The sequence below is a fragment of the Theropithecus gelada genome, chromosome 7b, assembly GCF_003255815.1.
Source record: "Theropithecus gelada isolate Dixy chromosome 7b, Tgel_1.0, whole genome shotgun sequence".
Taxonomy (NCBI): domain Eukaryota; kingdom Metazoa; phylum Chordata; class Mammalia; order Primates; family Cercopithecidae; genus Theropithecus; species Theropithecus gelada.
The window spans coordinates 96,579,569-96,594,249 of NC_037675.1; the positions used below are offsets into that span (position 1 = coordinate 96,579,569).

The 14,681-nt window shown below is 36.5% G+C and overlaps 1 protein-coding gene across 4 annotated transcripts in view; it reads right to left on the bottom strand.

The window, feature by feature from the left end:
- Positions 1-14,681, bottom strand: part of DICER1 (dicer 1, ribonuclease III) — a 71,272-nt gene that overhangs the window by 33,645 nt on the left and 22,946 nt on the right. For all 4 annotated transcript variants that reach the window (XM_025391829.1, XM_025391830.1, XM_025391831.1 and 1 more), the window contains 7 exons: positions 13,399-13,587; positions 12,596-12,758; positions 11,578-11,708; positions 10,114-10,248; positions 9,529-9,689; positions 6,632-6,800; positions 4,259-4,731 (listed from right to left, as the gene is read on the bottom strand). In XM_025391829.1, coding sequence (XP_025247614.1) covers positions 4,259-4,731; positions 6,632-6,800; positions 9,529-9,689; positions 10,114-10,248; positions 11,578-11,708; positions 12,596-12,758; positions 13,399-13,542 — 1,376 coding nt within the window. In that variant the 5' untranslated portion in view covers positions 13,543-13,587. The remainder of the gene's footprint in view (positions 1-4,258; positions 4,732-6,631; positions 6,801-9,528; positions 9,690-10,113; positions 10,249-11,577; positions 11,709-12,595; positions 12,759-13,398; positions 13,588-14,681) is intronic.

A 14,681-nucleotide genomic window follows, 5' to 3' on the forward strand; every position in this document is an offset into this window, starting at 1 on the left:
TACACTTTGTGTGTATATGTATATTGCCTCCCCAATTAGACTGAAAATAACATAACCAAAAATAGGAAATATGTATGGTAGTTTCAAAAAACTAGCAGATGTATTACAGAAAATTGTGATCTGAATAAACATGCTAACTAATGCTGACAACCATAGGAGGAAAAGAAATTCAAAGATATAAACCCATCATTTGAAATTTCTGCCAGGTTCTTGAAATACATTATCAACAATTCCTTTAACAGTGTCCCTTACACCTTATACTTTCTTGTCAATGTGAGAAAACCAAATATAATTCCTCTATGATCTCACTAAAAAAAGATCACTGACAGTTACATAATAGCATACTGATACTGCACCCCCTATATGCATGCATAAGCAGCTGAAGAATTAGCACCTACTGTGTGCCAGGTGATAAAACTGCCATTTTTAATACAAAGTCTCTTACAAACAAGCCAGTAAAAGAGGGAGGTATTATTTCCATTTTACGAATGAACATACTGAGACTTAAAAGTTAAATAACTTTCACAAAATATACATCCAAAAAGTGGGTAGAAAAGAAACCGAGTCTCTTTGGCAAAATGGCTGATTCTAGGGCCAGGCAGGGAGAAATACAAGAGCCCAGAGCACCCTGTGGTATCACAAAGAAAGTGCTCAAAAACAAAAGGATGAAGGTATGTCAAAGGAACATGGGAGCTATCCTCAAAGAGCTCCCAGTGGCCACCGTTGGAACAATTTGAGTAACAAATAAATAACATAGTATTGGATTATGGCCCAAATTATAAAATAAACATGAAACCACCAATTGAAATATATGATTCAATTAATAAATATAAGTAGACAGTTACATAAATAGGATAAACTAGACAAGTTTTCCTTACAGAAGAATTCCATTAAATACATATATAGATACACTCCTCTCCAGCAAGTGGAGATTAATCCCTCCATACCAGGATGGGCTAGACTTGGAGACTTCCTTCCAAATAGAGTAAGAAAAGGGAAAAAGTGTAACTTTACAGTAGAGAAAGCAGACAAACACTGTCACAATCCATTGATGAGTGATGTTTCGTGGTTGATACCATGACAGCCCCTGATATAAAGTGACTAGAAGGGCAGGTCACCTCCATGGTATTCTTCCATATCCGATCACCCCAGTCCAACTTCAAGAACATAAGAAAAACCCAAATGGAGGGGCATTCACCGAATACCTGACCAGTACTCCTGAAGACTGTCGAGGTCATCAAAAACAAGACAGAAACTGTGAAAACTGTGACAGACCAGAGGAAACTGGGCAGAAACTGACAACTAAATATGATATGACACCTTGGATTAAAGAAGACATTATTCCATACTGTCTAGTGGTTAGAAAAAAATATTTTTTTTAAAAAAGAGGACATTAGTAGAAAAACTGTCAAAATCCAAATAAAGTCTGGAGTTAATAGTAATGGGTCAATGTTAAGTTTTCTTAGTTGTGACAGTGACAGGAGATAACATCAATGGGGAAACTAAGTGAGGGGCATATGAGAACTCTCTGTATCATTTTCCCAACTTTTCTGTAAATCTAAAATTCTTCCAAAATAAAGTTATTAGGAAAAAAGGGGGGGGGTAGAGACAGGATGTGAACCCACGTTTGTCCAATGCCAATATCACACAATACTAGTATATTCCACGGTGAAAAGAATACTAGACTTGAGACTGGAAGCCATTTTCTGCCACTTGATATGTGTGTAATTTGGGGACGGTCACACACTGATGCTTGTTTTCTTCATCTGTAATATGGAAAGAACATCTACTTTCCTCCCCCATGGAGTGTTGTGAATACGTCTTAAATATATATAAAAGTAACTTACAAACCCCTATGTAAATATAAGGTACAAAGAAACCCATAACCATAAGACTGTGCACATACCTACACTACACATAGAAGTGGCTGTGATTTATTTTTTTAATTAGGAGAGCAGAAAACTGCATGTACATTATAATAGCTTATATGCCCATGAAACTATTCACTAAAGAAGGGTTTTTCCTCCCATTAAACTGATGGAAGGAAAGAATCTGGATTTCAGGAAGTTTTTCTAAGCTTATTAAAAAGCTTACTGGAACAAGACGTCTATTGTATATTTAATTAGCTGCTCATAAAGTCAACCCTCAGACCACTCTTGATTCATCATACAGCACTAAATTCCAGTCACATTTTATGAAAGTTGATCACAATTAATCTGATCCTTAAAGTCAATAGGAAGTAACTTGACTGATTCTGGATAAACCTTTTCAGGCTAATATTCCTGCAATAAAAACTGGCACATCTTTACATAAAAATACATGTAGAAAACAGGGGGAAGGTGGAAAATACACCCCCATTTCTTCTCTCCAAGCCCCAGAAAATTTATTTAATCCTTATACAATCCTAAATGGAGACGGGGAGTATGTCCATAACTAGGCTTAGAACTGCGCCAGCATTAAACTTTTTTGACTCCCAAAATGCTTTACCCTGCTCTAAGAAATAATCCCTCCTTAGTCACGCTCTCCCAGGTCCGTCTCCTGGCAATCTTCCTGTTGTAAAGCACTGGTTTCTAGTGTTCTGTGACGCCCAGGGGCATTACTATGATAGAAAGAACTGGAAACTAGGAGTCAGGATATTAGGATTCTAGAATTGTCTCTGCCATTGACTAGCAATTTAACTTATAGCAAATCTCTCTCTCTCTCCTGAGGCTCTTTCTCATTTTTACAAAAATAAGTGGGTTGGATTATACAGTCAGTGAGGTCCCCTTCCAACTACAACTTCTGATTTAAATGTAATTTGGTCCCTAAAGTTATTTTCCTTTGTATTCATCAGAAGGATCAAGCTCAATGACTATGAAAATTACCAGACTAAAAACTGCCAGATGACTACCCTCGAGTCCAATTTCTCATTATTCAAAAAAGTTTTTAAAACCCCTAAACATTCAGAAGCAGTTAAGCGCAAGCACAAGCGCGCGCGCGCACATACACACACACACACACACACACACACACACACGCAAAGAAAAAGAAAAAGAAAAAAAATCCCAAATTACTTTAGGAAACAAAGCTTAGTTTTTCCTACGAGATCACTACTTGCAGAAAAGTTAGGGATCAACTGTGGCCAATTAATGGACCTCATAGAAAAGTAAATTGATTTAAGTACAAAATAAGGACGTTTTTTGGCAGGAAAAAAAAAAAAGAGTATCCACAAACCAAAAGGACCATACATTAAGTGACCATCTGACAGAAATCTGAAGTACAGCTCCCTGGCTGGTTCCAAATTAGAAAAAAATCTTTCATTGAAGAAGGGAGAAAGAGCAGGAATCCACAGCCTAAAATTTGGATTCATTATCACCTTTGCTAATAATCTTAGAACTTTCCCTAACATTCTTATTCTCTTTTGATTCACAAAATTTTAATATGCAGTCTATGAACCAACCCAAAATAAATTCAATTGTTCTAAACTTTCTTCACTGTGGCCTTGAAAACTTTATTTTTTGAGACAAGGTCTGGCTCTGTTGCCCAGGCTGGAGTGCTGTGGTGCCATCTCAGCTCACTGCAACCTCTGCCTCCCAGACTCAACCCATCCTCCCACCACAGCCTCCCGAGTAGCTGGGACTACAGGCATACACCACCACCGGCTAATTTTTGTAATTTTTCTAGAGACAGGGTTTCGCCGTGTTGCCCCTTGTGAACTCAAACAATCTACCTGCCTCAGGCTCACAAAGTGCTGGAATTACAGGCACAACCCATCATGCCCAACCTGGCCTTGAAAAGTTGAATCAATATTTTTAAGAGAAAAAAAATCAACATTAAAAAATTAGTCACAATACCCAGATAAAATTTATCCTAAGACTACCTGAGGGGAACACTTGGTGTGAAATGCTTAACACAATGTCTAACACACAGTTAAGGATTAATAAATACCTAAATTGAATCTAAAACTGAATATAAAACAATGCTTTACTTAAATGCACACTGATTTTTTTAAAGACCATAATTGTCCTCTATTTTAGGTAGATTAGAATGGATTAGCATCCTTTAAGAAAAAAAAGTATCAGCCATGTGAAAAGCAGCCTTCTGGGAAAACATCCTCTCTGTCAATCCCAGGACAGCATGACATATCAGCAATGATGGCGCCAAGTCAAGGACACTTACATAACCCTCATGCTAGCTCTCACAGCTGCTGCAGCGCATCACATCACAACACAGGACGCCTCCCTGTTCTCATGTGAAAGGAGTCAACTTAGAGATTTACCTGTTTAAGACAACTGCTGTGTATCTTCTTTCCACAAAAATAATTCCACATAAAATGTTGGTAAAAGGAGAAGGAAAATTTGTCTCTGGCTTCTCTTTTTCTTCAATTTCTTCATCCTCATCATCATCCTCAGAATCACTCCATGACACATAATTATCCTGATTCCTATTATTATACCACTCAACACTTTCAAACTGCTGTCGCTCATATGGTTTATATTTGCGTAAGATTTCGAGCAGTTTGATTACTTTAGGAGTTACAAATTTCAGGTCAAGTGAGGCAGGTGAGAAGTGCTCTTCACATAGTGCATGTATTTTCCTTAGGAAAGTGTCTGTAAACAATAAAAATTTCCTGTGCAGCTCCTCTTGCTCATGTTTGATGTATTTCTGTAGTTCTCTTACCATCATTCCAGCCACTTTATCTGCACACCAGGGTCCCAGAACTACCAATACGGCACGACAGTCTGATAGTATCTACAAAAAAAAAAGAAAAGAAAAAACCTAATGCCAAACAATAATAATGTAGCATTTTCATATGGGGTTTAACTGGGATTTCAGTTGTTCTCAAATGACTCCTTAAATGTAACTCAGCCTTAGGTTAAGTCCTTGAAGGTGGGGGGAGAGGCCAGTAGTCTTTTTGAGCTCATTTCATATGTATATGCCTAGAACCATCTCCTTTTTTCAATAAAATAACCAAACACAAATTAAAAGATGCAATTGTATGAGGTTAATGAAGCCTATTTTTAGATCTGTAATTAGTTAGAACTATACCTGAGTCATTTACTTCCTGCCAAATTGCATATATGTAGCACAGTAATTTAACTTTAGGCATCAAGGAAGAGCAATACAGTTTTCCTTGAACTTTGTCTATGTACAATATCCCCCAGTATTATATGTTTTCCACTATACTGACTAGAAACTGCGGATGAATTTTGGTCGATCTACAGTCAGCACCTCTGGATGCCACGGTGAAATTGTAAAAACACTGCACAGCTGTCTCTATTATAATTTCTTTCTTTCTCTCTCTCTCTCTCTCTCTTTCTTTCTTAACAGTAGTAAAGGCCTTTATTAGTTGGAAGTGGAGGAGGAGATAGGACAGCTGCACTAGGGCAGCCTCCACACACTCTGTCACAGTTCTCCAAAAGCCCCTGTTACCCGATTTCAATGAAAATACCATCACAAGATCAGGGCTCCTCAACGTTAACATCTCAGCTAAATTCAGACTCTGATCCTGGACCCTCCCAGAGTGCTGTGTCTTACAACTCTGAGAGCTGAAAGTTAATCCACGGCCAGGGTGTAACTGAGGAATCGAGGGAGAGGGAGAGGGAGAGAGAGAGAGGGAGAGAGGGAGAGGGACAGCAGGGAGGGAGAGGTGGAAGGGGGGAGGAGGAGGGGAGAGGAAGAGAGGGAGGAGGAGGAAGAGGAGGGAGAAGGGGGAGGAGGAGGGAGAAGGGCGAGGGAGAGTAGGGGGATGGAGAGTAGGGGGAGGGAGAGTACGGGGAGTGGGGGGGACAGGGAGGGGGGGGACAGGGAGGGGAGGGCGGGGAGGAGGGGAAGGAGTGGGGGAGGAGGGGGAGGGATGGGAGGTACAGAAAGAAGAGAGGAGAGGACAGGAAGAGAGCGAGAGGAAAAAAAGACAGGAAAGGAAGAAAGAAAAGAGGAAAGAAAAGGGAAGGGAAAAGGAAAGGAAGAAAGAATTCAAAGGTTGAGAAAAATGTGGGCACTGCTGCTCCAGAAAAAAAAATCATTAGGAGAGAAACTAAGACCCATATTTAATACAGTGTTAACATTCACAAATGGTTGCAAAGTTCTAGGGCAGTGGTTCTCAAGCTTTAATGAATCAGATTACTGCAGGGCTTGTCGAAATTCCAAACTGAAGACTCTGCAAACCGTAAAATTCAGTCCTGAGGACCCCACCCAGATGCTGCTGATGAGGATGTGGGGCCCACAGTGGAAGGATCACTGTCCTAAGGGATCTCTTTTCAAAGCATTACCACTCAGAGACAATAGGCTCATATCCAGTTACACACACTAGGAAACTGTGGAAGAATTTGTTTAGTTCAAGGGTTTGAGCAGGAACTAACTCATCTGACCAAAAAGAAACAAAAATTGGACTCACTCCTTATACTTAAATAACCATGACATGAATGCTAGTTTAGATAGGGGAAGTCTACACTTAATACAAATGTGCATTGGGTAACAATGAACTCAACCTAATATGGTATGTTCAATGAAAAATGTCTAAGGAGATAAAAAGATTAAGACCTTAAACTAAAATGTAAAAAAAGAGCCTCATTAGAAGCATATTTTCATTTCAATATTAAAAATAAAGCTTTCAAAATACAATTACTATACCTACTTAGTATATGCTTACCTGTTTTGAAATTAAAGTAGAATCTCTTTCTTTTGAATGTACAGATATATTACAATCATTGATAAAATTAAGTGCTTCTTCTAATTCCATCAGCAGTCTTTCATAAAGCCCACTTCTGTCAGTAAATGGTCCACAATCCACCACAATCTCACATGGCTGAGAAGTATACCTTTAACGTAAGAAACAAAAGGTATCAATACTGCAGTAGTGAGAATGCAACTTAAATTTTTCAAAAAGCAAAGAAAAGGGGAATAGATACAAAAAAAAAAAAAAAAGCCAGAATGTTGGCACTGGGGTGAGATTTTAGGTGTGTTTAATTATTATTTTTCTATATTACTGTATTTCTCAACAGTAAATAATATATTTTATAAACCAGTCAAGTATTGTTTAAAAGATGTTTTCAAAAGGCAAGGGGAGAAGAGGGGAAAGAAAAGAATACAAATGAGCATCCACTGCATTCCAAAGCATTATGCTGGGAATTTACATACCTTCTGACTTAATCCACACACAGTGAGGATGATGAAGGAAATGAAGGTTCAAAGACATTACATGATTCTGTCTAAACAAAACTCAGGACTGCCTTCCTCTGAGGGCTCTTTCAGCCAAACCCTACTGCCTCCCTGAACACCTTTTGTTTCATTTCTAAAAAAACTCACTACAGCATTATGCTGCATTTATATGCCTAACTCCAAAAAGAAGCTTCCTAGTTTCAGTCTGTATATCTAATCAATATAAAAGGCAGCCTCACAACACGCCTTCCTAAAGTGGTACTCACGTTTATCTGCACAGGTTGAGTGCCCTTATCTGAAAGGCTTGGGACCTGAACTGTTTTGGATTTCCAATATTTTTCAGATTTTGGAATATCTGCATATAAATAATGAAGTATCTTGAGGATGGGACCCAAGTCTAAACACAAAATTCATTTATGTTTCATATACACCTTATAGCTTGAAGGTAATTTTATACATTATTTTAAAATAATATTGTGAATGAAACAGGTTTTGGCCGCATTTTGGCTTCAATTCATCACAAGGTCAGATACGAAATGTTCCACTTGTGGCATCACGCCAGCGCTCAAAAGGTTTCAGATTTTGGAGCATTCTGAATTTCACGTTTTCAGATTAGGGATGCTCAATCTGTACTATGTTTGCCTGTTAGGTCTCAAGGAATGACTACATGGGGCTGATATTCAAATAAATTTGCCAACAGATTTCATTATTATTACAGTTTGCTTTCTTTTGTTTTTTAGGTTTAAACTTCCATCTTTTGCCCCCCTAGGCATCTGCCACAATGAGGAACACAGGTGTTCAAAATACTCATGAAACTCAATCACTTCTCAGAGGCGGAAAGAAGAATGACAAGACAGATCACGGGGAGTTTTATCATTCAATTTATCCATTTCCATATCTGTGTGAAATTTTTAGTATTTGCAAATATCGCTTTTAACGTATTTTTAAATCCTCATAAGGAAAACTCCCCCAACTTTCATTCATTTCTAATATCATTCCTTGGGTCTTTCATAAAAAATGACAACCAGAATGGCACATAATGCCCTAAAAGCACATATGATAACTGTAATAAGAAAAATAAATCTAGCACAGACATGTATACTATAGTTCTTATTTACCCAAAACAGAATTTATACTCAACCAAAGAGTCATTATTTGGAGAATTAGGTAATGCTTATCAATAGATTGCTTATCAGTCTTACTTAAATGCTCTACTACTTCTACTTCTCAGAAAACCTTTAGGCAATACAAGTGAAGCACTCTAACTCAGGCAGACAAAAGCACAAGCACAGCCTTCTACTTCTCCATCAGTGTTGGCTCAAGGAAGTCAGACACAGCCCATTCTAGAGGTCACAAGATTTGCATTTCATATGGCATTTGGATACCTAAGTTTGATGGGATTCCAAATGTTACTTTTCCTTCTCACTCTCCAAAGAAAACTTTTCTTAAATACTTACTAAATGCCAGGCACACTGCAAGATTTTTCTATGTGTTAATGGAATCGATCATCAAAGAATCCCATGAAACCACTGTCAATGCCATTTTACACGTTCAAGGAAATAAGTGACTCACTCAAGGTCACACAGCTTACAATTAGCGGAGCTAGTATTCAAACCCACGTCTGACTCAACTCCACAACTTGAGAAATCAGTCTTCTCTATTTATTGTAACTGTCCTGAGAACTACCACTAGGTAATCTTTAGCCTTATTTAAGACTACATCTAGTAAGAACGGAAGGCCATTTTGACATAAATCAAATTCGTTACATTTGAAAAGCCATTTTCCTAATTTGTAAAGGCTCTGTTCCACCAACTTCAGTTATGAAGGTTGTGTGTGTGTGTGTGTGTGCGCACGTGCGCTTTTCAATGAAACTCAAAATTTCAATGAAACTCAAAAAACACCCTCAAAAAGAGTCAAACCTAGAAAAACAAACAGCAACTTTCTCTGTAATCCACAACCCATTTTGAAAACAATGGGGTATTTCCAAATGTTTTAAAGTATACTGCTGAATTATCTAAATAAATTAATGTTCTTTGAAAGCATCATGTAAGGCATTTAGGACAGAACAACAAAGCACACGTATTGACAGAAAAAAATATAAATTTACTGTCAAAGTTCCCAGTCCTTGGCAATATCAGCAAATAAGAAGAGCTGACGCATAATCTCTTAAGGCAGAAATGCCTGTCTGCTACTCTCTGTGGAAACAAGGTTAGATTCTTGAACTCACAGGTAACAATACTTATAGAGAATTCTTACTCTTGCCCATTCCTTTTTACTGCCATTTGTTCACTTAAATAGGTACTATCTGCAAGGTACTACAAAAAACACCAAAGACTTAATATTTTTTCAACTAATCTCATTAAAGCCGTGTCAATTGGAAGTGCATACCTGTCTAAGACCACCAGGTCCGTTGCAGTTTCAGCATTACTCTTAAGAATTTTCTCTAGTTTCTGAATCTTTTCTTCCAATTCCTCTGGATCACATTTCCCATTTAAAATGGAAGCAGTTAGTCCCAAAATGCGAGGACATGCTGGACAATTTTCACAGAGCTAATGTAATGAAAGATACTGACAGTAAAGACTTCATTTTGCAAGGCCACAACAAGAGAGACATCACCATATTGAAACATATCAAAATCACTCACAAATACTAAAAAAGAACTTGTTTGGTGGAAATGCCACTATACCAAGAACAACATAAAATTACTCATAGTATTACTGTAGTTTGTTTAAAAGATCTGTTTTTCAAAAAGGCTCAATTAGATACACTATGAAAATCATATAGAATTTACTATTATGATGTTAAAGTTTATTTTAGATTTAAATGAACATTAATTTAATATTCATTCATTCATACGCTGGAGCCAAACTCCCAATATTGATAATATTATTGCTTTTGAAATCTAAAAAGAAAAAAATCTGCCTGTACTAAATAGTTTAAAAAGAATTACTAAGACTTAGGTCTAAAACTTACCTTCATAATTTCTCGATAGGGGTGGTCTAGGATTGCAAGATGACACTCATCAAACACCAAAAGGTTAATGTCTGACAGTGATAAGTAACCATTTTTCAAAATATTCAAGGCGACATAGCAAGTCATAATAAGAACCTAAAATAAAATCAACATCAATAAACAAACATGGCATTCACTGCCTGGATATACTTACATAAAATCAGATCATAGAGCCATTGTATCATAGGTGAGAATTAAGGAATTCATTAGTCAAAATTAAAACTAATATACTAAATATATATAATTGTTTATATCAGTACTAAGAAGGAAATCAGGAAAACATGGGAAAAGAGTAGAGAAAAAATATCTTGATAATGGAAAGTATGTCTTGATGACAAATCCAAATTTACTTCAGGTTCTTAGATCCCCACAGCCATATTATGACTGATGAGATATGTCAATTTAGGCAAATCACAAAACAATTCACACTTTTTATTTTTTTTTCTGTTGAACTGACATGGTTTTCTGAAAGAAAACCCAGACTAAATGTTATTTTTGTAGCCTATCATTATGTGGATATTTAAGTGCTTTATTAATGAGGACTTATCCCAATATGTGAAGCACACTAGTAGGCTGGGCTGTTTCAGTTCAGTGAGGAAGTGCCTCTTAACCACTGTGTATCCCCCAATGACTAATACACCAAAAGCCCCAGTACATGCTGGCTACATGGAAACATGTAAGTTAGAGGAGTCTCCAGCACACGCTGGCCACACGCAAACATTCAGTTAGAGGGAGTTTCTGTCAAAGACCTAAACACCTCAAGCAACAAACTTCTCCAGTTTCAAGACATTTAACTCAAGAGTAAATTTTTTGAAAGCGCATTATCAGCAAGTTGGAAATAGGTCATAGGAATTTGTGTTTTTCAAGCAAGCAGATCATACTGAAAGTTATTTCTTTTCTACAAAGTTAAGAGCAATAAAAATTAGTAATTTATTAGTTTTGTTTGTTTGTTTGTTTGTTTTGAGACAGAGTCTCGCTGTCACCTGGGCTGGAGTGCATGGCGTGATCTCAGCTCACTGCAAACTCCACCTTCCAGGTTCAAGCAATTCTCCTGTCTCAGCCTCCTGAGTAGCTGGGACTACAGGTGCACACCACCACGCCCAGCTAATTTTTGTATTTTTAGTAGAGACGGGGTTTCACCATATTGCTTAGGCTCGTCTTGAACTCCTCATCTCTGGTGATCCGCCCACCTCAGCCTTCCAAAGTACTGGGCTTACAGGTGGCAGCCACCATGCCCAGCCTTTATTTGGTTTTAAGGTAAGACTTAAAGTAAGATAGAGTACATCAGGACTAGTTTCTAGGTTGATTAAGTACAGGAAATTAGTTTTCAAATCTAAATTAGACAACCAAGGCTACAGATAATCTTACAAACCAAGTCAAGAACTTGTAGGGATTTATAAAGTGAAATTTCTCTACAAGTCTTACCTGGTGCTTAGTAAACTCTTGGTTCCATCTCTCTTTTGTCCAAGATGCATTTACTTCTAGGTTTGAGTATTCCCCAACCTTGAGATCTGAATGAGTTCTGACAGCTGACACTTGTTGAGCAACCTGGTTTGCTAATTACAAATATAACACTCCATGTAAATACGAGAAATCTTGTCTACTTGGCTCTCTGGACTACTACTGATTTAACAGTCTACAGAAATCCTTATTATTATATTAGACCTAACCAACAATGTTTTTAATAGCCTCTTTAAAACCACAGTTCCAAGGTTATCCTCCAAAAAAATGGCACCTACTAGACTTGCCACCTCACTTTTTGTCACTTGCTTCAGAGAACCCTATACCACCTTTCTTCTTCACAGTTGATTTCCTCTAAGCCACCCTCCTGTTTTCTTCAATAAAACCAGATGGAAACAAGACAGTCTAACATGTATTTAAAGCACATCGTTATACTGAGACAATCTAAAAAAAAGAGCAGTCACATGAATATATTAGGACCCTACCAGCTTAGGTTCACATTTTATATTTTTTATTTTTATATATAATCCAAGCATATAAAAATTAGTATTTTAAACTCTTAATTGAATATCTAATTTCTAAGCAGCATGTAACTTTCTTTCTATTAATACAACTGACATAGCAAAATCGTAAGTACAAAAGTTAACTATCCATAATTAAGCACCTTTTGACATACTTGGTAAAGCTAAAACATCAAGAGCAAAAATAAATGTAACAACTTAGATTATGTTCTAATGTACATATGTTCCAATGTTTATGTTCCAAAAGCAATCCATTCAAACGAAATACAGAACCAGAACATTTAAGAGAAACACCAAAAAGACATAGGACAAAACAATTTGTGCCAGAAGAGATTAAATGAGTACATTATCTGTCAAACTTTCTTCAATAATTTAACTTAAGAAACACAAAGAAAATCTGTTTAAACATAAAATCCCATCCAATTTCCCCTGCACAACTTGATGAAATAATTTTTTATTACCAGAGTTGACCAAGAACACCGTCCTTTTTCCATTTCTGTTGAAGTCTCCCCTGATCTGATAGGACAGCTCTTTAGTGAGTAGTACTGCAATAAATGTCTTCCCTGAGCCAGTGTTTAAACAGACGATGGTATTATGATCCAGAGCTGCTTCGAGCAGTTCAACCTAGAAACATGGTGAAAAAAAAGTTATGCACTTCTTACCTAAGTACAAAATTTATAAAATTGGATTTTATTTTAAATCAGGAAATTTCACTATTCTCTAAAATCTTCCTCCAATAAATTTACGAAAAAAACCCCACAGTCTACGTCTTTATACAAGAATAACTCAAGAGGAATAAAATGCCTGCTGCTATATATGTTGTATTGTGTAAATATGTGTTGAAATGGCATTTACCCTTTCTTTAAGCATTATTTTTGTATACACAGAATAATTCTCTAGAATAACATGAATAACTAAACTTAGAGTAATCGTGGTTCTGCCAGTTCATGGCTGGACATTTGCAAACTAATCTAGGTTTCTACCCAGCTCACTAGGACAGACACATCCAAGTGAATATTAAAGAACAGTGAGGTTTTCAGAGGGGGAAAAAAGAAACTTCACAAATACAACTATCAAATCCAATTACCCAGCAGATGTTAGAAAAGAAAAGGACTATTAAGAATAAAAGTATTTTGAATGAGAAAATTAATCAGAAGTGGGAGGCTTGAAAGGGTAAATGAGTTTTATATAAGTTGTGTCAACTATATGCTAATTTATTCCATTTTAGTGAAGAATGCTCCAGTATTAGTGTTCGCATTAGTACCTGATATTTTCTTGGCGTATAAATGTTATCATGAATTGCTTCTTGTTGCCATGGCAGTCCAAAGAAAGGACCCATTGGTGAGGAAGCAGGGGTCATGAGCTGCAGGCCTGCCATGCTGAGGGGTTGCAAAGCAGGGCTTTTCATTCATCCAGTGTTTCTTTCATTGCATTTTTGTTCTAGCACAGCTTACTACAAAAGGGAAAAAGAATACCATTACACAACCATGCAGGGTTAAAAACAAAAGAAAGCACAGAAACAAGAGAAACATCAGAATATCATTCCTACGAGTCATTCAAATTCTTCCTATAATTGTTTTAACTTTTTCTTGATCTAAGAGGATCATTTTAGGAGTCAAGCATTCTGTACCTTACCCAGTGATTCTACATCTAGAAACTTGTCTTAAAGAATGAATCAGGCAACTGCACAAAGAGATGTACATGAATATTTGTTGTTGCATTATTACTTAAAAATAAGAAATAACTTTAAAATCTACTAGTAAAAAATAAGCTACATAAATTATAGTATGACTCTATAATTGAATACTTTGAATCCATTAAAATTATAACACATATCTATATTTCCTGACATAGAACAATGTCCATTATAAACCTTTAAAATATGTAAAGTATGATGCCTTGTTAAATACATGTACATATATAAAATATGTAAATATATAAATATATTTTGAACATTTTTGTATATTCTATGACGTTATTGATAAAATGATAATGTATGGAAGGCACTTAGCATGTGCCTGCACGAGGAAAGATTTAGACACCTGCTAAATTGTCACTTTATCAATAGCCCATGAACACAGAAGGCCTTTTTCTCAATTGACAACCTATTATAAATGAACTGACCAACTATTTAAATATATATCTTTAAAATTATACATATCCTAGATAAATTAAAACAAATGACACCACTCTGTGAAATAAAAATTTTTTCATGGTATCTAAGCATTTTCTATATTTCATATAGTTTTTCCCACAGATAAATTTGACTATGTAAAATGATAAAAACTGAATCTTTAAAATTCCTAACCTTCAAACAGAGGGTCAGGGATTCAAATATCTGTGTGAAAGCCTACCACTGGCTTTACTGTCAGCAGGACTTCCTCGCCCCACAGAAGGAAATTTCCTCTCTTGCACTGCTTTGGAGTGTTCATTGCTATTACTCTATGAAACTGGAAGAGAGAATTCAGTTCTTTGTTACTTAACAACCAAAACTTTTGAATCTCCGGACGTGTTAAGTAGAACACACAACTTAAGTTGTTGCAACTA